The sequence below is a fragment of the Neomonachus schauinslandi genome, chromosome 5 (assembly GCF_002201575.2).
Source record: "Neomonachus schauinslandi chromosome 5, ASM220157v2, whole genome shotgun sequence".
Classification (NCBI taxonomy): Eukaryota; Metazoa; Chordata; class Mammalia; order Carnivora; family Phocidae; genus Neomonachus; species Neomonachus schauinslandi.
Genome location: NC_058407.1, coordinates 91,011,006 through 91,036,486, shown reverse-complemented (window position 1 = coordinate 91,036,486; position 25,481 = coordinate 91,011,006). Strand labels below are relative to the sequence as shown.

The following is a 25,481-nucleotide window of genomic DNA, read 5'->3' as shown; positions in this document are numbered from 1 at the left end:
TGCTAAGTTTTAGTCAGGGAACCGACATGAATAATTTTATGTTTTAGGAGGATCCTTCCAACACAGTGTGAAGGATACATTAGAATAGGACTAGATCACAGTCAGGGAAAGAGGCAACTGCAGTGATTCATGCAATAAGTGACAAAGGCAATAAGAGGAGAAATGAAGAGTAGCAGGTAGATATGAGACAGATAAATGAGAAAGAGGAATCACCTAGAATGACTCCCGGGTTTCTACCTTGGATAATTGGGTAGACTGTGGCACCAAGGTTAATATAAGAAGAGGAGCACACTGGAAAGAGTGAAACAAGATGGGGAATTTAGTTTTGAGTCTGGTGGACCTGGGGTCTCTGTGGGACATAAAAGTAAAGGTTTTAAGAATGTGGTTGAGGGGCTCAGGAGAAAAATCTGAGTGTATAGATGTGGAAGTCATCACTTTTAGGTATGGAGTGTCCAGGAAGTCCATGGAGATAGGTCTGTGAGAAGATGAGAGGATCAAAAATGGAGCCCTGGGGTATACCAATAAATAAGGGTAGGCAAGGGAAGAGTTAGGAGGAAAGGGGCAGAAGGAAAGCCAGTGAGGGAGGGAGACAAACCAGAGAAGAATTTGTAAGAAGGGAAGGGGGGTCACCAGTGTCAACTACCAAAGACAGGTCAGAAAGGTAGTAGGTCCATTTATTGGACTGAGTGCTAGAAAGTCTCAATGGCGTGAGGAAGGACAATTACAATAGAAGCACGTAGTACAGTGTTAGCCCAGTAGACAACTTCCATTCTGTTCATCCAGTATATACAGTGCAAGAACACTGTGACTTTATATGAACCATGTGAAATGAGTTTGTCTCAAATTTGCTTTAATTTTATTTTTAAACTTCTAACAATTTTATTTTACTGTGGTAAGAACACCTGACACGAGATCTACCCTTTTAATAATTTTTTACATGCACAGTATAGTACTGTTGACCACAGGTAGAAGGTCGTACAGCAGACTTCTAGGGCTTATTTATCCAGCATAATGGAAATTTTATGCCCCTTGATTAACAACTCCCATTTCCCCCTATCCCCACTCCACTGAATGATTCTCTGAATTTGACTACTTTATATGCCTCATATAAAAGGAATCATGTAATGTTTGTCTTTCTGTGACTGGCTCATTTCACTTAGCATATAGCCTCAAGGTTCATCCATATCGTCAAATATTGCCGAATTTTCTTCCTTTTTCAACACTGAATAATATTCCACCATTTCAAATAAGTGTGTTACCATCCACTTTCAGTAGGCATATTTTTGCCTATAATCATTAATGGGTCATATTAATGGTTCATCTTTCCTCTCTCCTGCAGTATAGGCCTATGGTTCCTATGTGGTTACACAATATGTCTAACTCTATGTTAAGCCAGACGCTGAACTGAATATATGATTTTGTCAAAAACCACCGAAAAGGGGATTGCACAACTCTGCTTCCACCTTCCTGCACTTCCCCCAACTCTCAAAAAAAAAAAAAAAGCCGTACCTATGCTTCCAGTACTTTCCCTCCGTGACCCAAAAGCAGAGGAATGCCACAGCAGATGTAGGCTGCTGAAAACAGCCCTCGCTGCCAGAGTGGCTCAACGGGAACCCTCGGTTAAAAGGCATGACAGAAAAGGTAGAGGTTATTTCTGGAATTATCATGATAAGAGACGTAATGAGAAGCATCCTGCAGGGCTAGCTACAAGAAAAAGGGAAGAGGTGGCGAGGGAAAAGAAAAGCTTCCCTGGTGTCTTTGCAAAGGAGCTATAGGGAAATATCTGAAGATGTGGGAAAGTTGAGAAGCAGGAAACTGGAGAATGGGAACTCTCAGCCGCAGTGAACTAATCCCATTTGCATGTTTGTGTAGGAAAGACCAAAGCGAGAATCCTGACATGAAGCCCATCTCAAGACATCTGCAGCCGATGTGCTGTATCTTGTGGTCTCTGCATAAACTGTCAGGTTAAGAGCCTTGCAGGGCAATGCCGCACACAGATGCACCAGGCACTCTCGACACCAGCTCTCCGAACTGCTTGCTACCAATGAGTCCGCTAGCTCTGTTGCTGACACTTGATTATCATTTTGGCCAAGTTGCTGTGCACAAGGGCTGACTCTGTTCTCTTTTGTAACTGAAAGTGCTGAAAGCTCTGGAGTCCAGTTCCGGCCATTCTGCCAGTGTGTTTTGCTCTTCTGGGCTGGTACTGACCAGATAACGAAGGTCCAGGCATCCCTGCCCACCCAGTATAATGCCATTGACAAGGCAGTAAAGCCAACCTGGCCTCCAGGTCTACAGAGTGCAGTCTGAAGCTTAAGAATAGCAATTAGGGGGTGCCTGGGTGGCTCAGTGGGTTAAGTGTCTGCCTTCGGCTCGTCATGATCTCAGGGTCCTGGGATCAAGCCCCGCATTGGGCTCCCTGCTTAGCGGGAAGCCTGCTTCTCCCTCTCCCACTCCCCCTGCTTGTATTTCCTCTCTCTCTCTCTCCGTCAAATAAATAAATAAAATCTTTAAAAGAAACAGATCTTAGTTTGAGGATGACATCCTGCCCCAACTTCTGCCTGCCCCTCCACCCCCCAAGGTCTACAAAAAAGAGAAACAGAGGCTCCCAGGTGTCCGAGAGAGGGTAGGAACAAGAAACAACATTTCAACGGAAGAAACGGAACTGAAAATGCCAGGCTTCCACAGCTTTCTCCTTCCAAGTAGAACAACAACAACAACAAATTAGCAATTACCTGAGTTGGGCCAGTTGTTTTACTTGCGTAGTTGAACTACACTTTTGAGAAACCCAGGCAGGCTAGAAATCAGTGAGGTGTTAGTTGCGTATCATCTTGAGGAAATCACCAAACAAGAAAAACCATCAAGCACAAGACATTCATGGTAGTGAAAAGCCACGTAACTTTCACGTCTCTGTGTATCAGCAAACCTGTGGGCCGAAATGTCATGTCTTTTCTCAGGCTTATTCTCCTAACCTGGCTCTGCCCAGAACAGAACCACACTGCCCGACCAGTGGTGATTATACTCAAGCCATGTCTGAGGCCACAGCACAAATGCTGGACACCTTTGGCAACTACTGAGCGAGAGGCCTGGATTTTAGAGCAGCAAGAATTGATGGGGAAGGGACACAAGCATCACGACACTTAGAAGTTAGTGTGCATTGATCCATACTACACCCCCAACAGAATGCGAATGGGACCATATGTTTTCCTTTGCTACATTCAGTGGTATGTGGTATTCGGTATAGTCTCTGCAGTCTAACTGCACAGTCCAAATCCTGGGGCCTCCACCCACTGGCTGTGTGACCTTCAGAAAGCCACTACACCTCTCTGGGCCCTCATGATTTTTTGGTGTTTTTTTCATCTTAAATACTGATTCCATAGGGATGATGTGAGGATTAATATGAGCTAATAAGTAACCTGCTTAGCACAGTGCCTGGCTTATAAATACTGATGTACTATAGAAGTGTTAGCTATTACTGATAGTTTACTGTGTCAGCCAGGGTGCCTGTCACTTTAGAGAATCTTCTTTAGAAGAGATGGCACACACACTAGAATTTTGACTTGCTCAATCTTTTGACTCCTTTCCCTTCATTTCTCTGGCTTCCTGCCCTGGGTGGAGTCTACACTGTTCCTCCTTTTCTAGCTTCTCTTGCAATGCCTTCCCTTTTCCTCACTGTCTCTGGCTTTTCCCACCTACATGTCAATCTTCTCATCTTCCTCACACTCTTTTCTTGGAGGACAGCATTCAGCACATTGCAGGCATGTATTAAAAATCTGTTGAATGAACAGTAACTCAAAGCATGAACATGCAATTTGGTCCCAGAATAGAATAATAACTTTAAAATATCAAAAGGGGGAAAAAAAGCACAACCCTGCCCTATAAATTATTTCGAATTTTGAAGAAAGGGATCACAGAGAGAGAGAGAGAGAGAGTCACTTACAAGACAATATCCAGAAACACAGAATAAAAAAAAAGAAAAGAAGAGGAAGAGCCTGTTTTCCAGGGGGGGTCGGGAACTCTGGTGGTCTGTGTGTGCAACTGGGACACATGACGTGTAGGTGGCCCTGCTTGATTCTTAGCACCAATGTCTCTTTCATGAAGGAGACACAGATGGTTCTGCATAAGGCAAAGATGGTCAAGGGCTATTCAAAAGGCTATTCCCTGAGTGCTTGCTAGCAAGGTTCCAAAGAAAGCCGCTCTAGATTATTACCACTGCAGATTACTACAAAGGCAAGAGAAGCAGGATGATAGAAAAATTCAGCCTCCCTTCTTAGTCCCCTTCCTGGAAGGTAGCTGTTAACAAAGCTCATGAAGCTGAATGACTGGGCTGCCCAATGTAGGAAATGAAGCTTAAAAATTAAACAATTCTTATAACTGATGAACAAATAGCTGTCACTAAAAAATATGGCACAGTCAGAACTCTACAGAAGATCCAAATATGTGCTTGAAACCACGGACTGTATGAACTAGAAGGGACGTTAGGGATTTAACACGACCCTCTTGTTTTGAAGATGTGGAAAGAGAAGCCAGAAGCATCAAGTGACTTGCCCAAGGTCACCCACTAATTGATGGCAGAGCCAAGACTTGATAAGCCGAAGGGAATGGATGCACCTGTTTCTGGGATGCTAGGACTGAGACAGTTGTAGACACCTGCTTGAGTCATGTAGCAGTGGAGAGAGAGCAGAGAAAGAAATCGGGGATGGGGATTGGGAACTTCCATGCCAAACCACTGCTTACAAAGATTCAGTGCAAGCTGAGTCCAGGATTGAAAAACTAATTCGAAGAACAAATAGAGCAACAAAACCCACCAGGCAAACCACTTGCTGTCCTGGAGCGAGTGGTTATTAAGTGGTGTCCTGGGGAATTGGGGAAGTTCCAAGAATCTGCTCTAAAGGGCCAAATAGCTTTTTCATGTTCTAAAAACTGCCTGAGCTCTCCTTTGTGAAGAAGGGCCCAGGTGCTCATCTATTATTGAGCATGTTTAAAAAGGCATTTAGGGAAAAGCATCAAGAGACAGATTTGCAACTCCAACGTCAGTCCCAGGAGGGCTGTGCTTGCTTAGAGAAGGAGCAGGGTTCATGTTCAGCAATAAGGGAAGAGCCAACACAGGCAGGTGTTCTAGCGTTCTCCGAAACACCTGTTGGTGTTCTCTCCTCCAGCAATTCGCCAGGAAGTGAGTGATGCAGGGCAAACACCAACCATGAAGGGATCTCGCTACTGCCAGACCAATGAGCCGTAGCCAAGATTTTGCCCCTTGTGTGTGTGGGGGGGGCCACACAGGGGTGCAAGGATTTTGTAACATAGGTACAGAGTTTCTAAAGAATGGAATAATATACAGCACTAAAAATTACACGATAAATAGATGAACATAAATAGAAAATAGGTAAATGGATACTTAATGATATAGTTTATATCATATTTTTATATTTTAATAATATATATTTGACATACTATTCACAAAACATTCTCAGCAATGTAAATTACAAAACAGGATATATATAATATTATCCCAATTTTATAAAAATATGCACTTATATTTTTTTCTTTTTTTTTTTAAGAGAAGGAGGGGGGAGGGGCAGAGGGAAAGGGAGAGCAAGAATCTTAAGCAGGCTCCATGCCCAGTGCAGAGTTTGAGGCAGGGCTTGATCTCACCACCCTGAGATCATGACCTGAGCTGAAATCTAGAGCTGGACACTTAACCGACTGAGCCACTCAGGCGCCCCACGTGCACTTATATCCCTAAAGCACATTTATAATATATAAGAACACAGAAGAAAAAAGACTGAGCTGATCGAAACCAAAATGTAAACAGAAATTATCTTTGGGTGGTAGAATTCGAGGTGAACTTTACCTTCTTTTCCAGGCTTTTCTCTATTTTTATTAGCTTTTCCTTAATGAACAATTATTATACTTTTGGAATCAGACACAAATTAATACCATTGCATAAAAGAGAGGTTCTCACTCAAGATGGAACAGGATTCCTCCAGTTGTGAAAAAGAAATCCCAGCTTTGTGTACAATAGGTTTATATCCACAGTTTAGGGCATTTTTCTCCTTTAGTCTTTAAGTGGCCAATGATTCATCTGGAGAATAAAAATATGGGTGGGGATCTTTGGGGGTTATCTTCGTGGCTGCCTATGACAATCATATTCTTCCCTGTATTATACCCGTGTAACATTCTTAAGAGGGTACATTTCTGGAGAACAGGGCATCTTGTTTACCTTTCTCTCCTTTTAGTGTCTAAGCACAGGGTCCTTCATAGAGAAGCCCTTCAGTATGTTTGTTGAATTGAACTGAATCTGCCTGAGAAAAGAAGGGAGAACTCTAAATACATGGAGGAAAAGCAATACCTTCTTCCAGTGGACTTTGAGATCCTGCTTTCACGTGGAAAGCAGAAATGCCAATGGAGATTAGAGAAGAAAGGTTTATCTGAACTTTGCAGAGTAGAAGAAAATGCTATACACTCACTGTAGCTCTTTGGATACTAGAAAGCTCCACGTGGAGACAGAGTGTTTCTAACTTTGGGGACGAGCTTGGGGGAATCTACAGTGTTTCCAAGACAGAAAGAGACCAAGCACTCCCCTTATATCCATATTCAGCATATGTACGTAAATATACATGTGCCATTACTTTCATGATTAACATTCTTGCCCTTCTATTCTGAATGCTCAAAATCTCATCTGAGTGGGGACCTTCTCCTGCCGGGGCCATTTCAACCTCTTTTTTTTATTTTGCTTTTTTTTTTTTTTTCTTTCTGTTCCTCCACTTTAGTTTCATCAGAATAGCATCACAGAAGCCCCCTGCTCTCTCACTACACTCAGACTCTGTCGCTCTCTCTTTCATCTCTATCAGTTTTCTGCTACTACTTTAAGTGTGACATTTGTCCCCCCTTCTAATTTCAGTTTTTCCTACCCCACATTTCTTTCATTTACACACCCCCTTCCTTCATTCTCTTGGTCTCCTAGCTGAGATTTCCTCTGCCTGAAGACTTCGCTTCTCTGCCAGGAAATGCCCTTGGATCATTCAAATTCCCCTTGAAAGCTCACACCTATGAAGCCTTTCCAGGATATCTGTCCAGTTAGGATTACCTGTTACTTTGCCAAGAAAAAAAAGACAAATTCACAACCTTTCTATGCCTAAAACTTTTTAAGGCATCAACAGTTTGTATTTCTGTATTTCATTGTCTGATAAGTAGAAAGCCATTTAGACAAGTAGTGTCTTTTTTCTTCTACAATCCTAAGGTGAATTTGGAAAATCAGTACAATATAGAACTGTAATTGCCTTGGACACGGATGCATTTTTAAACTGTACTCAGAATTCTCAGCTCCCCCTAGAGACGCCAAGGTGAATTGCAGCAAGCAATCAAAAGATGGTGTCTGCTCCATAAATACCAGTTCTTAAACCCATTCTCAAGGAAGACATTCTAGATCTTAACCAGGGACTGAATCTTTTCTGAATTCACTTCTGTTCTGCGAGTTTCAAACTTCTATAAGAACCAGTTAGATCATTAATAAAAGCGATAGGACACTGGGGGGTGGGGAGGGGGAGTGGCTGTATTGAACTGGAGAGCATGCATTCCATCCAAAGGAGGCTACACCCCTCAGCTCCAGCAGAATGTGAGCCCAGTGCTGTCACTCTCCTGATTTCTTCAGGAAATCCAAAAATATGGAGTTCTAAGGGGAAATCTTTCAATTTTTAAGTGCCAAAACCAATTTAGTCTTAAATACACCTCCCTTAGGCCACATAGAACATGTCTATGATCCAAAAGCAGTCTGTGGACTGCTGGTTTATCACCTCTCCTAAACATCCTCACTAGGTCCTCCTATAGTATCACACCATGACTTCCAGGGTCACATGGAAACAATGGAGAAGGTCATTACCACAATAGCCGCAAAATGGTGTCCTGCTCACCTGCAGCAGGTTAGGGCAGGCAACTTACTACACAGTAAGGCCTAATGCATCTCAATTCTTTGGAAAAATCAATCAATACTGGAATGTCTATAGGCTGATGTGTCAAGTTACAAAATTCTCTGAAACCTAGGAAAAAATGGAAGATCAAATATTACCCATATTCCCCTGTGGCTCAGAAATGGGTCTATAGTCTCAGCACAGTATCTATATAAAGTTTAAGCATAGGTCTTATAGGAATAATGTGGAAAGTTTTTACATTAAGTTGTCAGTTCATTTCAAACAATAGCCATTGGACATATTCCTTAGGAATTAAACTGGCAACTTATTTAAAATAATAAAGCCATTTCCAAAAGCCCCTCTGGGGGATGACATCATGCGGCTGAGAACCACTGCACCCTATCTCACCACCCTAATAGCACCTTGATGCCCTCTGAAATTATCCTATTTATTTACTTGTTGATGTGTTCATTGTCTGACCTTCCTTAGCAAGACATAAACTCCTTGAGGGCAGGGAACTTATTACTGTTTACTCTACACCCAGAAGAGTGCCTGGCATTTGGTAGGGGTTCTGTAGATATTTGCTGAATGAAGAAACCCAGACTACCAGCCTAATAATCAGGAAGTTTCTGTAGCAGCTACCCCATACGATAGGTAATTCAGAATGTCCTGGAGTCAGTGGGACAGGCCTTAACTCTTTCTTGCCAGGCTTCTGGATCTGTCCTCCACTTTATGGAGGGATAGATGTTCAGTTTTATTTCACAGTTAATAGTTGGAAAATAAAATGAGAACAAAGGACAATGACAGAGTGGCCGTCTTAAATATCCATTAAACAAATACTTCTCTTGTCCTTGTGAGAAGGAAATGTCTGTGATAAACTATCCCTGCATTTCATAGGTCAAAATCCAGATTGTTGGGCCTCACTTTTGGAGCTTCTGGGGTAGGAACTGAGAATATGCATTTCAGATAACGTACTAGGCATGCTGATGCTATTGGTCCAGACACCACACTGAGGACCAGTGTGGTGCAAACCGTGAAACACTATTCAGGTGTCAACTGTTAACTCTCATCCCCTTTATACTCGACCCTGACTAGGACTGTCTTTTGACATAAACCACTCTCCTTTATGGAAGGAATTCCTTTAATGGTTGTGGGCCAATCTACTCACCACACAATAGGGAGGCGAGGAAGGGGAGATGGGCGGTTCTTTATTATCAACCACAAAGTACAGGTTTATTACAATGAAACAAAACCCAAGGAGATCAAATAGCACAAGGACACACTACAAGGTTTCAGGAACTGTCATTATTGTTTAATGTGCTTTGGTTGTTATTCAATGGTTACCGACAACCCACAGATATGATAAATCAAAGCGAAGGAGGATTTTCATTCCCTGATGTCTGGGTGACGGGCCCATCATGGACTGCAATGCTAAGCCATGCACTTTGCCACTATTTTAAGTTTCAATTTCTGAAAAAATCCTTGTGCAAAAAGTTTAACAACAAAGGAGGAACGCTTGCTCATTACGAATTTATCCCTGAGCATGTCAAGAATTCTGTTATTTCCTGGTGCCTTCCTTTCAGTGACTAAGCCCAAAATCCAAATTCGTTCTCTGTGTACGCACTGTCGTTTCTCTTCACGTTCTTGTTTTCTAGAACCCAATTTCAATTGTGTTATCATTGGTTTACAATACGTTCAGCAAAGCAACTGAACATTTGCAAAGCACCTGTTACACACCAGATATTGCACTAAGAATCTGACATGAATTAAAACTTATTTGATCCTCACGGCTATTCTTCCCATTTTATAGATGAAATTGAGGAAAAGAAAGGTGGAACAACATTTATTTATGCTTCTGTAAATAAACCACTGTGCTGTGCAGAGGTAAGATATGATGCCTCTTGGCTTTTAAACTACGGCTGAAAGGACACGTTTAATGATCCAAGGTTAAGGGGACAACATAAGCAAAGGCACATAGGCATAAAAGTGCAGGGGGTGTTGAAGAAGGGTTAGTGGCAATTGTGTTGGCGTGGAGACTAAATGCAGGGAGGTAAAGGGCGAAGAAGATGGAAAGGTGGGTCAGGCTTGAGATGTGACTTGGGGGCTGGGATAGGGAGCACATTTTGCCCTGTGGAACGATTTCCCAAAATTTCACTCATTCAAGCACCACTGTAGCAATTTCGTCCACATCTGTGTATCACCTAGACTATTTTTAATTTAATATATGCAATAGCCTTCCTTTTAAAAATGTATTTAAAAATTTCATATTACTGTAAATGTGAGACAAGTGCCACTTGCCAAAGATAACTACATGATTATTTAAATAAAAAAAAAAATACTCATCCCTCTTAAATTAACTCATGTACCACAGTGAGACCCACAATCACATTTGGGGAACTATTTAAGCGGCAGTGATGAATCACAGAAGATCGGTGTTCTTATTCGTTGAATTTGGCTCTTTGTCCTTCATCTATATATATGAAAAAAATATATATTTAATATAAGATATATGTAATCTTAATGAACATTCATCTCCTTTTACATGAGATTCCCCAAGCTCCTCTCTCTTAGCAAGTTGAGTTCATAAAATATTTGGTTGATTGTGTTTTATGGAAAGCTAAGTTAAAATTTCATTTCACTCTCCTAAGATTTAAGGGCTGTTTTGTAGGTCAGCTATTTTAGATTCCCCTTGGTGTTTCGACATTCCTCTACACCTCCAGCAGCTGTCTGATCAAGGGGGCTGCATGGCCTCAGCAACACCGCAATGGGGGCCGAGTTTCAGAAGAGCTTGGCATGCAGAAGATAATGGTTTCTTAGAAAATCCCCTCAACGCGATCAGGACCCGGACAGTTGTGTCTGTAGGTGGCCATACCTTTATTAGTGAAAGATACATGTTCATCCTCACCGTTTTGAGGAGATAGGTTCTTGCTCTCGACTGAGAAGAGGATATAAGCACGTGTGTATGTGTGTGTGTGTGTAATAACAGGGAGGAGGTACAGGGATAGAGAAATGCAGAAAAGCTTTTTTGTTGTTGTTATTGTTCTTTTCTTTCTTGCCTCTGTCCTTTCCTCCCTCTCTTCCTTCTTCATTTTTGTTGATCTCAGGAAAATGTCACTCTGAAATAGTCACAGTCTGGACTAACGACTAACTACTCCCCACCCCCTCCAGCATTTCCGTGGTGTGATTTGTCCTCTGGTCTACACAGCTGTTCCTACTGATGCTGCTACACTTCGGTCCCATCAGTCTAGTTGTAGTCTTCTAGTCTTCTGCGTGTTAAGGCACAACGTATACGGGACGTTAAGTGGAGCTGGATATAAGTGTCTACACCCAGCTCTGCCACTCATCTGTGTGCCTTTGGGCAAATCATGTGACCTCTCTGAGTCTCAGTTTACTTATCTGTACAAGTATTTGCCAAAGGTTTAGTAGGAATCAAAATGAGATCATATATGCTAAAGTTCTTGATAAACCACGTTGTTAATAAAGTGCTGTATCAATGTCAGATGTGTCAATGGCCAAACCTAATTCTAGGCTAGACTGTTCTAGAACTGCACATCTTTCCCTTCTCCTAGAGGGAAAATAAAGGTCTTGTTTGTTTTACTACTCTATAAAGAGAATGCTGAGGTGGCTGAACTACCCACCAGAAATTCTACTTGCGAGGTACTATTCTGTTCCTTTGCCAGCAAGTTCCTTTCCCTAGGGGATGAATGAAGAAAAATGGTACATATTACAGGAATAGCCAAAGACAATGATTTTAGAAGATATCTTACACCAAACCCTTGAAATAGAAAAATGTGGAAGGATATCTAGAGGAGTTTGGTGTAAACACAGAATGTTGTGTCCCCTGGAATATATAGCAAAGGAGAATGGTTTTCTTCCTCTAGATGCCCATCAGTCTCCCCATGACTCATCTACATGTGTTCTTCTCTTTATCTGCCTCTCCAAGCTCACACTTTTCCTCTCACCTATGTCCTAGTGCAGATTTGCTTTAAGTTTAAACCTTTAGAACACTTAACTGACAGAGCTAAGTCCTAGAATACCTGTCGAACCAGCAGTGGGTAGCCTTTATGACAGCAGAGAACACCTGGATTACACCAGGTGAGAGCTTCCAAGCCATCTTAAATCCTCCCTCTCTCCTCCCACTTCTCTGTCTCTATATAGATATAGAATAGATAGATGTATACATACAGATAGATAGATATGCATACATGTACATATAACCAAATGTTCCACACACAATGAACTAAAATGTTCACTGAATTATGAACAGAGATAATTCTAATAGAGAAAATATTAAAATCATTCCAAATAACTGCAGTTCTACAGCTATTGTGGGAGATTCGTATCTAGGTTTTTTGTTAATAGCTTTCATTCTTAAAGACCATTTATTTTCTTCATTGGCCTATACTTCCTTTCAAAGCTTTGTATTGCAGGCTGGTTAGCAGAGTTAACGTGCCAAGGTCAGAGCTCTTCTCCCTGTGTACATGGATTCTGTTTACCCTGTTCCAGGCCAGCTCTCATAAATAAGTATTACAAAGAGAGGGGTTGCATACGGACTAGTACAAATCCATCATCACTGCAGGAAAGACTCAAAGCAGATGATCTTGTCATGCTAGGTCAATAGAGCTTGTTTGTATATGAAGGACATCCAGATATTATAGTTTTAATGTCAAACTTCAGATCTCAGCTAAAGTCGACATGCCATGAATGTACGCACAAAGTATCTTCTTTGGTGGAAAATCCATAAAAGTATAAAAAGAATAGCACCCTGTTATAGAGGCCTGGTCCAGTCTGAAGGCTCATCAGCCTGTAGATTACATGCGTTAGCCAAGTGCTGCCCCCACTGGTGCAAGAAGGGGACTGCTCTCCCTTCCTCCTTGACTCTTATGCCATGGAGAACAAAAATAGCACGAGAAAGGTTGACACACCAAGCATGAGGCCTATGAGTTCCTTGGGAAATGGGTCTGAATTTTACAAGCCTCCACCTCTCAAGAAAATGATCCCAATGACGAAATCTGCAGACAGACAGACAAACCACATGGCCAACCCCATTCTCTGTATGTTCCACCTATCAAAGATAAGAAATATTCTTATCAGCAAAGTTAGAGGGTAACACACTCACCAGAAGATCAAAAGAAAAAGAAAAAAAAAAACCCTCCAGGAGACCTGGAAGACCAGGAATCACAAAAGAGAGCCTTCCATTCCAACTGTATATATATGTCCATTTGCTGTTAGTGAATTAATATAACCCAAGCAATTCTCAGTTTAAGGGCTCTCATTTTTAGCTTTTAGGGACATTAGATAACAGGAAAAGTGGTCAAACTTGTTACTTTGAAAAGCAGTCTTGTGGCTTCAAAGTTGGACCATCAAAAACTCTGCAATTACTTTCATGAGTATCAGTCTTTTTTTAATACACAAATGTCTAGTCACGAGGGACCAGTTTAAAGAAGTATGATACATCCTCACGATGGGGTATTAGACGGTCATTAAGTTTCATGCTTTGGATAATATCAACAAAACAGAAAAAACATCCACAATATCATATTAAGAGAGGAAAGTAGATTATAAACTGTTCATAAGTTGTAGTCTCAATTCTACTGTATTTCCCTGGGTTATATATAACATACACACAACATGCACAGAAAAAAAAGCATCAGTAAGAAATAGAAGAAATGTAAATACTAAGTCTTTGTGTGTATATAGGGAAATTTTATCTCATCTCCCTAAATGTCTTTAATAAGCATCAATGACCTTTACAATAAGAAAATCATAAATGTTTTGAACCTGCATATAAACACAAGAGTCTTCTAACCTGTACACCACTATTTCTTCTTCAATACCGCTACCGGAAGAAGTATTATAACCTGGAAATTAGAAACATAGTTCAGAGGACTCAAGAGCCAACCACTGATAACTGTCATGAAATAAAAATCTCAGTAAAACAAACAAGATGGATGACAGCTGTCTTTTAGTTTTGGGGACGCTTTCCTCTTTACCGTGTTTTGTTAAGCTTCAGTCTCCAAGTTCAACTCTGCTTTTCCTCCCCCATCAGCATGTACAGGTTTCAAAAGTAAAGCCAACCAAGGTTATCTTGTTCTTTTATCCCTTTCGTTCGTTCAGTGGCTGACGACCAACACGAAGACAACTAGCCTTTCTGAAATGACATTTCTGAAGTCTCTTCTCCCAATACATCCTGCTCTTCTCTTCAAATTATTTTAGAAACATAAATTAGGTTGCAATCTGACATTGTGGACTGAGTTTAATAACAGCAGTGTTGAGACACTGGGGGTTAAGAGTATACTCTCTCTTCCCAGGGCCCCCAGGGGAATCTTTCTGGAACCCCAAGAAAGGGGTTAATGAACAGGGTGCATCATGGCTTTGAGAGCTCAGGGAATAAGAAGGGAACACTTGGATGTGAGAGTCTGTGATAACCACAACTCAGAAAGGCAGCCAAAACCATGCCACTCTGTTTGTAAGCCACGGTCATAAATAAATATCAGCAGAGTCTTTACTAACCAAGCAACATGAAACATCCACCCAACTATTAGACCATATCAAATAGTAGATTGAAACACCATCTTAAGTTACAGAAATTTCAAGTGTCACAATAAGAACCTTTCCCCTTGCAAGACTTTTTTAAAAAGATTTTATTTATTTGAGAGAGAGACAGAGAGAGCATGAGGAAGGGGAGGGGGAGAGGGAGAAGCAGGCTCCCCAGTGAGCAGGGAGCCCAATGCGGGGCTCGATCCCAGGACCCTGAGATCATGACCTGAGCCGAAGGCAGACGCTTAACTGACTAAGCCACCCAGGCGCTCCTCTCTTTACAATACCTTTGTAGGAATGTGTACTGGCAAATTTTACCTTATCCCCCCCAAATGTCTTTAGTAAGCAAAATGTCTTTAATGAGTCTTTTAATAAATTATCTTTATAAGAAAATCATAAGTGTTGTTTCTCCTTTTCCCCCTGCCACCAGGAAAGCTACAATACTAATTTCGTGGGGGCAATGCTTGGTTCATGGTCGGTGCTCAAGAATTCTGTGTGGAAGGCAAGGGCAGGAAAGGACAGGGAAGAGGGGGGAAGGGAGGGAGGGAGGGAGGGAGGGAAGGAGAACGGAAGGAAAACTTAAAGCCATGTGTTTCGCGCATTGTTGTTTGGGCTGGGCTGTACATCGTAGAGAAAGGAGGACATATCCAATTTTTAGGACTTCCAAAGTCATCCCCTGGTGTTGTTAACAGTTCCACTACTCAAAACTTCTCTCTATTAAGAAGTCCTCCCTATAGCTAATATAAATCCTCTCTGCTTGATCTTAAGCCCACTTACTCTGCTTCTGTCTCAGAGGAGAAAGGGAACAGCTGATCTCCACACTTGGCACAGTAAGTCTTCATACATTTAAAGGGAGTAAGTCATCACTTCATTGCCTTTTCTTCTTCCCCTTAACAAACCCAATTCCCACAGCCTTCCTCCATGGATCCGTTTTCTAATCCCTTAATCCAATGATGCACATTAGTACTCAGTTCAAAGTCGGTAAAAATAGCATGTTGTCAAATGGCAGTATCATCAGGGAGATCCAGAGCAAACACCCCCAACACGAGAAGCTTCTGTTTTACCTCCTCAGACAACCTCTGTGGAGTCTGAGGAGAGCACGGATTCCTTCCTGGCCTCTCCTCCAAGGATGGGAGGTGGAGCACAGCTTGTACAGGTGTGTTTGGGCTGTCACAGCATATCTACTGGCCTACTCAGCAATGTCTCACACTGGGCTGGGCACAGACATACTGCGGATAACCAAACAGATGCGCTTCCTGTGTCGGGAGCAGTCTGTCAGTGTGGATGGCAGTGACTGAGTGAGTGAGTGTGTGTGTGTGTGTGTGTGTGCGCACGTGCGTGCACGAGCGCGCATGCATGCCAGGGAGGAGATGGAGTGGCTGGTTTATTTTGTCAGTCAACAGCTTTCAAGTGGCATCTGCCACAGCAGCAATCAACCTCTGTTGTATCATCACCAAATTGATCATTCTGGAATATGATCACTGTCGCCCTCAGGTGCTCATATCACACAGCACCCGCCGCCTCCTGGCTACGAGGCTGTCGGAGGCATATAGCATCTCATAACCTGTCTCATTCACCCCCGGCTCCAGATGCTGGTAGAGCTTTTGGTCTTATTATGTTGTTGCTGTTGTCACTCTTGGGGATCTTCCTTCTACCAGTTTAGTGCCCTTCCTCTCTCCCCCTGATCTATCCATTAATTCATAAATACTATTATGGGCCCAGCAGTGTGTGCTAAGTACTTTTATTTCTAGCCCTTCTTTCAGGACGGGATGTGGCTGTAATATCTCAGCATTGCAAGCCTAAGGTGGTAACTGGGATTTGGGGAGCAAAAACAATGACCCCGACAAACTGAGAATGTTTTAATCTGCATAAAGAAGGGCATTTTCTGATAGGTGGAGGCAGAGAAGAGGGAGTGGGCTTATAAGGTACCCCTCTTATCTTGAGGAAAAGGCAAGCAGAGATGCCACCCATACATACCCTCCTGCGATTCGGACCCAGACAGTCCCTCTAAAGCGTGTTTACATCTTACAGCCTGAAAATGCACCATCATCATTTCTTGAAGTCATTACTCAGAACACACCCCCACTGCATTTCATTTTTATTATCCCCATTTTAGGAACGATTAAATGGAAGCAGAGAGCAGCAGCAATGAAGCAAATCATGAGAGGCTCTGATAAAGACCGAAGCCTGAATGCTCGTTGGAACTGCTTCTCTGTGCCAGCCTATTTTTAATGCAAGTTTATGCAGCTGTCCCCCACTTAGAGAGACTTACAAATCAACCCACTCTGCACACATTTTTCCACCATCCCCTGCCCTTTCCAACTTACCATGCTATCCCCGCACACATGTATGTGTGCATTCCCTGTGAAACATTCTTTTCCACGTTCCTATATACCAAAGAGATTACTCGGCTTTCTGTGAATGTAATTCTGATCCAAAGATCTCTGCTAATGTCTTTAAAAGTTCACAAGAGCAGGTGCTGTTTATTTTTTTAAGAAAGGAGGTTGAAGTTAGAATGGCAAAAATGGACATGGAAAGAAACAACAAATGTTGGAGAGGTTGTGGAGAAAGGGGAACCCTTTTACACTGTTGGTGGGAATGCAAGTTGGTAGAGCCACTTTGGAAAACAGGGTGGAGGTTCCTCAAAAATTTAAAAATAGAGCTACCCTATGACCCAGCAATTGCACTACTGGGTATTTACCCCAAAGACACAGATGTAGTGAAAAGAAGGGCCATATGCACCCCAATGTTCATAGCAGCAATGTCCGCAATAGCCAAACTGTGGAAAGAGCCGAGATGCCCTTCAACAGATGAGTGGATAAAGAAGATGTGGTCCATATATACAATGGAATATTACTCAGCCATCAGAAAGGATGAATCCCCAACTTTTACATCAACATGGATGGGACTGGAGGAGATTATGCTAAGTGAAATAAGTTAAGCAGAGAAAGTCAATTATCATATGGTTTCACTTATTTGTGGAACATAAGGAATAGCATGGAGGACATTAGGAGAAGGAAGGGAAAAAATGGCGGGGGGGATTGGAGGGAGAGATGAACCATGAGAGACTATGGACTCTGAGAAATAAACAGGGTTTTAGAGGGGAGGGGGAAGGGGGGATTGGTTAGCCCGGTGATGGGTATTAAGGAGGGCACGTACTGCATGGAGCACTGGGTGTTATATGAAAACAATGGATCGTGGATCACCACATCAAAAACCAATGATGTATTGTATGGTGACTAACATAACATAATAAAATTAAAAAAAAAAAAAAGGAGGTTGAGCAAATATATAAAATTTTTATATGCTTGAAGTGTTTTCAGAGAAAATACATTAGACCCTGGAAACAATGATTTCTCAGGGGACGGGCCTGGGGGAACCGAGGATCACAGATAAGAGGATGTTCTTTTCACTGGATACCCTCTTGTACCATTTGACTTAGTACCGTGTGCAAATGTTACCTAAGAAAAGGAGGAGGGCACCAACTGACATTTGTTGAATACTGGCTATGTTTCAGTCACTATTAACTGGTGTTTTACTATAAAATCTCCTTTAATCTTTATTAACAGCCTTATGTAAAACCCTATTTTTACAAAAGGGAAATAGAGTCGGGTAGTATCATCGCCTGGTTTACGCAGCTGATAAATGGCACCTGGGGCATTCATCTCAGCTCTTTTATCTTCTTATTATTATTTAAATTCAATTAGCCAACATGTAGTACATCTTTAGTTTCATTTCAGCTCTTTCTGATTTCCAAGACCATGCTCAGTCCCAGATTATGCTGCCTGGACTTCAAGTCGTTCAAAAGAAACCAGATTTATAAGACGATGGCTGTAAGACTACTTTTTAAAACCTGAAAGGATATAGTGAAGGCCCCTCACAATGGTTTACACCAGCATCTGAGTGAGTCTTCCTCAACCTGAGGCTCCTTGTTGGAAACTGTTGAGGCTCGCCACCACTGGGAAGTTGGGCCTCACTGAAGATGGCCTCCGCCCCGCCCCGCAGAGCATCGCTGCTTGTGGCCTGCTCACACCCACGGTGGAGTATGCCCCTGCTCTCCCGCACTCTTCAGTAAACCAGTCTGTCTACCTGGGAGAGTTTCGGGCAGAAGTGAACTAACACTCCTAAGCATATGGACTCATTCATTTAACGGTTATCTTTTGAGTGGTCATTCTGAGCCAGGCACTCTCCTTAAGCATTAGGATTACAGAGGTGAACAAGGTCCTTGCTCCCAGGAAGAATCTGTCCTGGTGTGAGGAGACAGGCAGTAAACAATCAGGCGAATAGGCAAAACATCAGGTAGAAAATACACTGAAGAAAATTAAAATCAGCTCTTCTGATAGAGTGGCTGGGTGAGTACTTTAGCTTGAGTCCCCAAGGAAGGCCTTCTGAGGAGATGATATTTATCTAAATGACAAGAATGACAAATATTCGCTGGGAGCTACTGTCCTTAGAAACAAACTCAGGTTCCTTTTGTATGTCTCAGCTCGCACCCCAAATCCATTCCAAGCCCTGACTTATTTACAACGTGAAATTTGCGATTCCAGAAGCTAGAGCCAGAAAGGACCCTAGATGTCTTCTTAATCTCATGCCAGTATTTTAGACACGAGAAGAGAAAGTTCCAGAGAAGTGAAAAGAGCAGGTCACGTAGTTAGTTAGGGGCATGACCAGAAGCTGTGGGTCCTGTCTTTTAGCCCTCATTTCCCCCACAAATCCAGATTCCTTCCCCATTTATCTTCCCAGTATCCATCTCCTCACTGTAGACTCTTTGCCCTGGTGCCTACATCTATGGAGTCCACAGACACTAAATCTTCCCTGGACTACATGGAACCTTCTAGAGTGGTATTAGAAATCCTGAGAACACAGAGGGTCCTGGGGGCCAGGGTAACGGGGAAAAAAAGTGTATAACTTCCCACGGTACAACTTCAGCACGTCCCAGACATGCTCTAGGTCTGCGCCCAGTTCCTGCCACCCCTCCCTGCCCATAAGTGAGCCCTAACAAGGGGTTCCACAATAGGGAACCTCCTGGCTCTGTGAACTCAATGAACAGTAAAGACCCCTCTCTTCAGCAATGTTCCCTGATTTAACCAAGTCAGTATGAAAATGTTCTATTCTATGAGCCCACCACCTCCCAAAAGGCCTTATAAAAAGATAAACCACAGAATTTCTTTAAATAACAAGCTCCCCTAGTACATTTAAAGTATGATCTATGAAAACTCAATCTACATAAAGATTTTATCTCCCCTCTGCCCCCCAAAAGAGGTATTACATCAAGGGCAATAGCACAAACTTGGGATTCTTAATGATAGATTTTAGACTCTTGTATTATGTAATGGTTCTCATTCATTTGACACATACTTATTGAACCGCTCTATGCAATACACTCATCTAGGTTGCTGGGAAGACACAGTGATATAAAGACACAGTGTCTGCCGTCTGGAAGCACACATACACACAACTCTAACACCGACAAATGTGGTAGTGCTACAACAGAGGTAGGAACAAAAGCTGCAGGGGACAAGGGAATGAGAGAGATTATATCTCGGTCAAAGATGAGAGAAGAAGACAATAACATTTTAATTGGGTTTCAAACGATGGTTATGATTTATGTAATTGGACAACCCACTCCAGAAAAAGGAAAAGTCATGACATGCTGTACAGGAAGCAAGATGTACCAAGACAGCCCAGTGTAGCTTGATGGTGAGACAGGAAACAGCAAGGCAGAGAAGACAGGTCTTGAAAGGTAGACCAGAGCCCTGAATGCAAAAATAAAGTCTGGACCTGATGCATAAACCACAGAAACTCCGAGCAAGTTTTGGGCTGAGAAGAAACGTAATCAGCGTTGTGCCTTTCAATGAGTTGAAACCCATTCTAGCAGCCATGTCCAGGACTGATCTGAATGGATAAAGGTAGGCATCAAGGACACAGAGGCCCATTTAAAAAATTATCACACGGTTCCTGGATCATATAAGGAGGACTAAATTCAAGGGCTACCATAAAGGTAGAATTGTTAAGAAGGGAAGGGAACCATATCCCAGGGAGGGTGTCTAGTTTTGGAAAGTGCGGGCTGGTCACAGGCCTCAGATTCCAGCCTAGAGAAATCAGCATGAGTGACAGTAAGTGGTGTCTCTTTAAGGACAGGTGTGAGATGTCCCATACTTGAGGCAGTAATCCTGAGTCTACTGCATAAAAGCTACCCCAGCTGGACATCTCTGATCCACATATGAAGGCTCAGTTATTAATAACTCCTCTTCTGGAGATACACAGAAGTGCCCGTTTTACATGCGGTCCCAGAACACTTCTTAAATTATTATGTCTCTATAGCAGCAGTGAAAAGCACCCTGATTGGGGTGAAGAGCAGGAGCCCAGGGAAAAAGCACTTCTGAACAAATGATAACTCAGGAGAAGGAGGACAACTTTAATCAAGAACATAAGGAATAATCTCAGTCTTATAGCTGTGCCCTGATATAAGAAACTACAGGACAGATTGAGGTCTTTCAATTTTAAGAATAAGGCCCCGGATTTCCACTACGTGAGCCACACATGCTGTTTCACGGGTGAGCATTCACATAACTACCTGTCCAGGGCTCTCTGACGAGATGGTGAATTTCAAGAAATTCATCTCTGATCTCTTTTCCTGGCTATTCTTTCTAGAAATATATAGTTTGGTTTCCATACCAGTCAGATCCATGCTGACATCCTGATGTTTGTTCTCAGCCAACTGACCCGCAGAGTCTATAGAAATTGCCTTAAATCAGTGTTTCCCAGCATGTTTTACAGAATACGAATTTCATGAACAAAGGGATCTCACAGTAAAATAAATTTGGGATATACCAGATTAAGTAAAATTAAGGATGGCTCTTTGCTAGAGATAGGACTCCTCTTCTAATGTTAATATGTTCTGTGAACCTCCCAGAATGAGAAACTGGAGGTAGCATCTCCCAACCTCATTTATCCACAGAACCATTTCTCAGCAAAGCACCTCAAGGAACAAATGACCTGAAGGACATACAGGAGAAACACCAGTGCTGACATTACTCTCGGGAACATCCGTATTTAAGTAGGAATCAGGGATAACAATAAAAGCAAATACCTATTAAGGGCTTACTATATGCCAGGCACATTTCTAAGTCTTTTATGTATATTAATATATTTAATCCTCATAACAACCCTGTTATCTTGGTACTATTATTTTTAATCCCATTTTATAGATGAGGAAACTTGAGGCACAGAGTAGTTAAGAGATTTGTTCAAGCTCCGACGTAGACAAGTTTGTGAGTAGAGGAGCTAGGAATTGGACCTAGGTAGTCTGGCACCCACAGAAATTAATTTCTGATTGATAGAGTTTCAGACACTGGGATCAGCTGGCAGGGGGCGAGATCCTGAGAGGAGCCTTGCATGGCAAGCCTCTAATCACAGTAAATTCAAACCTGTGTGTTTGTAAATCAGGTTTCATCGACTTCCCCAGTATACTGTGTAGGATACAATTTCTGAATTGTACCACTAATTTGATTTCTTCCTGAAATTATGTTATATTATACATATGTACTCTCTTCCATTAAGACAAAGTCATGATTCAGACAGCACCATAACCAATAAAAATGGTAATGCATTAAGAAACTAATCTCTTGATTAACCAAAGGAGCAAGAAAATGAAGATGCAAGTTTGAGGAATGACTTCTTCTATGTTCTTCAAAGTACTGCACTCTTACTTCCCAGCGCAGAGACCAAAACCAAGGTTTGGTTTGGTTTTCCTTGAACGTGTTGCAAAATTTTATATCCCTACCCCGTCTACTTAGCTCAAGAATTGCCAAAAGATATGTCCTACCCTCTCCCACTTCCTCTCCTTGTTCAGAAGGATTATCACCAGTTTCGGGTGCATCTGGTAGCCATCTTCACTGAAGGACAGATTTCTTCCCTCAAAAGTGACATTGATCAGATACCTGTAAAGACAAAATAAAAGAAAGGTTAAAAGTATGAAGAAGGTATGCCAACAACAAGATAGTTGGGAAGACAGAGAGAAAGGTGAATGGAGACAGACACATAGATAGATATATAAATACCACCGTGAAACCTGGTATCCCTCCAGCTCCCATTTGGTTATGCATTGAGTTGTCCAAGTTTTCACATAATAGGAATAATATGAAAAGATAAAAAGAAACCTACTTCATTAGGTTTGTAAGGCTTAAATGAGATAACTTACCATGAGGCCTGGTACACAGTAAACCTTCCTTAAGCGTTAACAATTATTATTCACAAAAGGATGTCCATTAAAGGGTGAAGGTTGTAGAAGAAAAGAAAGTGGGAGTGTTATGGTAAGAAAGGTGGCATATTGAGCATAGGGTCTCTCTGCCTCCCAGAGATAGGTATATACTTTTGAACTCTTGCTAAGATCTGGCCCAGCCCATACTTCTAAGAGTTGTGAGATGAGTCAGGGATCTGGTTCCACAAGATGCATCTGGAAACCAGGGCTATTGCACCGTGTATAATGAACAGAAAATACCAGGGGGCTGTGGGGAAGGAGGGAGAGGTATTTCAGAAAGTATTCCAGGCACAGGCACATAAATCAGCAGAAACTCTGGAAGTTAACTAGAGTCAGACCAATGAAATTGGCTTCCTCCTCGACATCTGCACCTCCAGCTGACCCCGTTCCCCTGTTGGTTGCTCTGATCTGATGAAGAGTTCCCTCACCAGGAATTCCCACTGGCATGCTCATTACAATCACATTAGTGCAACTGTGGAGATGGTAATTAATGTCCCTTTACCATAATGGCCCGAGGAGTCAATAATGATTAGCTCAGTGTTCACAAGACATGCTACTCTAGAGCCTTGGGCCTGACGCTGCTGTGAGACATGTCTCTGCTGAGAAGCAAAAGATGTATTTTGTAATTGCCACAAGGTTTCCAAGGGGCTTCGAATTTGTGACCGACAACAGTTTCCCAACACATTGAAGGGAAGAAGAACGCATTAGGAGACAGCTTAAAGTTTCCTCTTTTAAGTCTTCTCATTCAACAAAACTGTGAGACTCTTCATTCTTCCAGGTAACCTTAGGTTAAGCAACAAGGTTGCTAAGATGCATATCCTTCAGGCAATTATAAAGATGACTAGAGATCATGAACCAAACCTTCATGGAACACTTCTTACTTCTAGAGCTGCTTGGGCTTTTTCAGCCTGTCATTCTCTGGTCTTATGGTCTTCACAAATGCAATCAAGAACACTGAAGACCTCAAAAGAAGAGAGATTCTTAGACTCTCAGAACTGAAAGAGACCTTCATGATCAACTAGTCCACCACTTCTTACAGTCTATGCTTTCCCTCTACAACATAAGATGGGCTCTCTCAGCTCTTAGTATCATGGCACCCTCCACCCTCAAGGTAGTCATCTCACTGTTGGGCAGAGGTTTTTGGTTTTGTTTTTACTTAAAGTTGAAATCTGCTCCCCTGACACCCCTAGATCCTGGTCTCCTCCTTAGATATTATACAGTTTTAGTCTAATCCTTCTTCCACATGAAAGCTCTTCAAGTATTCAAAGACAATTATCACGGCTACCTTATAAATTTTAATCTTTGAAGAAAACTTAAGCTCATTTAGTTCTAGAATTTTAACTTGATATGTGAAGGAAACCAAAGCACGGAGAAGTTAAATTATTTGCCCAATGTTCCACAGCTAATTGGGAGCAGAGTTAACAGGTTAAGCCACACTCCCAGTCCCATGATCTCTTCACCCTCCCATCCTGTCATATGCCACATCAGGTTTAACATCTCCAGTTCCTTTACGTAGTTATCACATGCCATGACTTCAAGTCCCCTCCTCTTATCCCCTGGCTGCTATTTCTGGACACCTCCAACTGGTAAATGTGTAGCACTCCTAGTTCAACTCAACGCTCCACATAGCATCCTCCCCATTCCTTGCACTGCCCCTCATCTTTCAGCTCTATGCTGCTTGCTCAAGCCCATCACCAGTTAGAAAATAATATTCAGATCTCCTGTAGTTCACAGTTTCAACACTCCAGCCAAAGCCATATATAATTCGTTCCAAGGAACAGAATCACAAAGCCACAAAACAAAAATATTTTAAACTAACAAACCAGAATGTAAGCACCCAATGTAATTAACTTGGAAAGTATGTTCTTACTACAATAATATTGCATTGCTTAGAATAATTTCTGGAACTCTTCAGAGAAGGTTAATGAGACATGCAAACAAATTTTAGTTTTCTCTCTTTTTTTGGAAGAAAGGAGGGAGGAGAAAGGAAGGAAGGGGAAGGGAGGAAGGGAAAGAGAGAAATAAGTCACCTGGCTTAAGTACCCTCCTTTTACCGGATATGGTTCAGAATAATTCTGACTTCATCTAAATTAAGATATGTTTTTTTTTAAGTGTCCATTTCAGAAGGCAATTATAAGAGAAGTTCCAAAAATAATTTAAGTAATAAGCATCATGAATGGCTTCTCAAGATGACTTCTTTGAAGGAGACAGCATTGAATCAGGCGTACAAGTTTTAAAATTCAAACTTTCAGAACATAAACCACACTCATGGGTAAGGTAGGTGCTCTACAGTTACATTTTTCTAGTTACTCCACATCTTTCTGATTTTTCTTTTAAACTCTTTCTGGGATGTTCTCTCTCTTCCAGCTCTACAGGATCATTTTATTCTACCTAGGCACTTCTCCCACATTTTACACTTACCAAAAATATTGATAAATTTTATGACAATATACAAAATATTCTTTCCCAAAGTATCCTATAATCACTCATATCCTTCAGCAGCATATAGATTAATCATTCACATTGTGTTTTTCTGAGTAATTCCCTCTGATGAGCCAACATTTAGCTATCAGTGAGGAGCTTGCAAATATACACCTGGCCTGAACAATGATGCCCTTTGAATAGCAGAACAAAGCAATCCACTCACTAGTAACAAAAAAGTGAAAAAATAATTGGGACTGTGGTCACTTCTAGGCATGGGACTTTGGCTCCTGAACCTCAGTTTTTCCTCTTTAAAATGGAAACACCACTCTACCTCCAGCTTATCAGGTAAG

At 41.9% G+C, this 25,481-nt stretch overlaps 1 protein-coding gene across 1 annotated transcript in view; it reads right to left on the bottom strand.

The window, feature by feature from the left end:
• The window catches only part of GRIN2B (glutamate ionotropic receptor NMDA type subunit 2B), a 417,812-nt gene that overhangs the window by 81,245 nt on the left and 311,086 nt on the right, over positions 1–25,481 (bottom strand). The window contains exon 5 of the mRNA XM_021690583.1: positions 22,273–22,387. Coding sequence (XP_021546258.1) covers positions 22,273–22,387 — 115 coding nt within the window. The remainder of the gene's footprint in view (positions 1–22,272; positions 22,388–25,481) is intronic.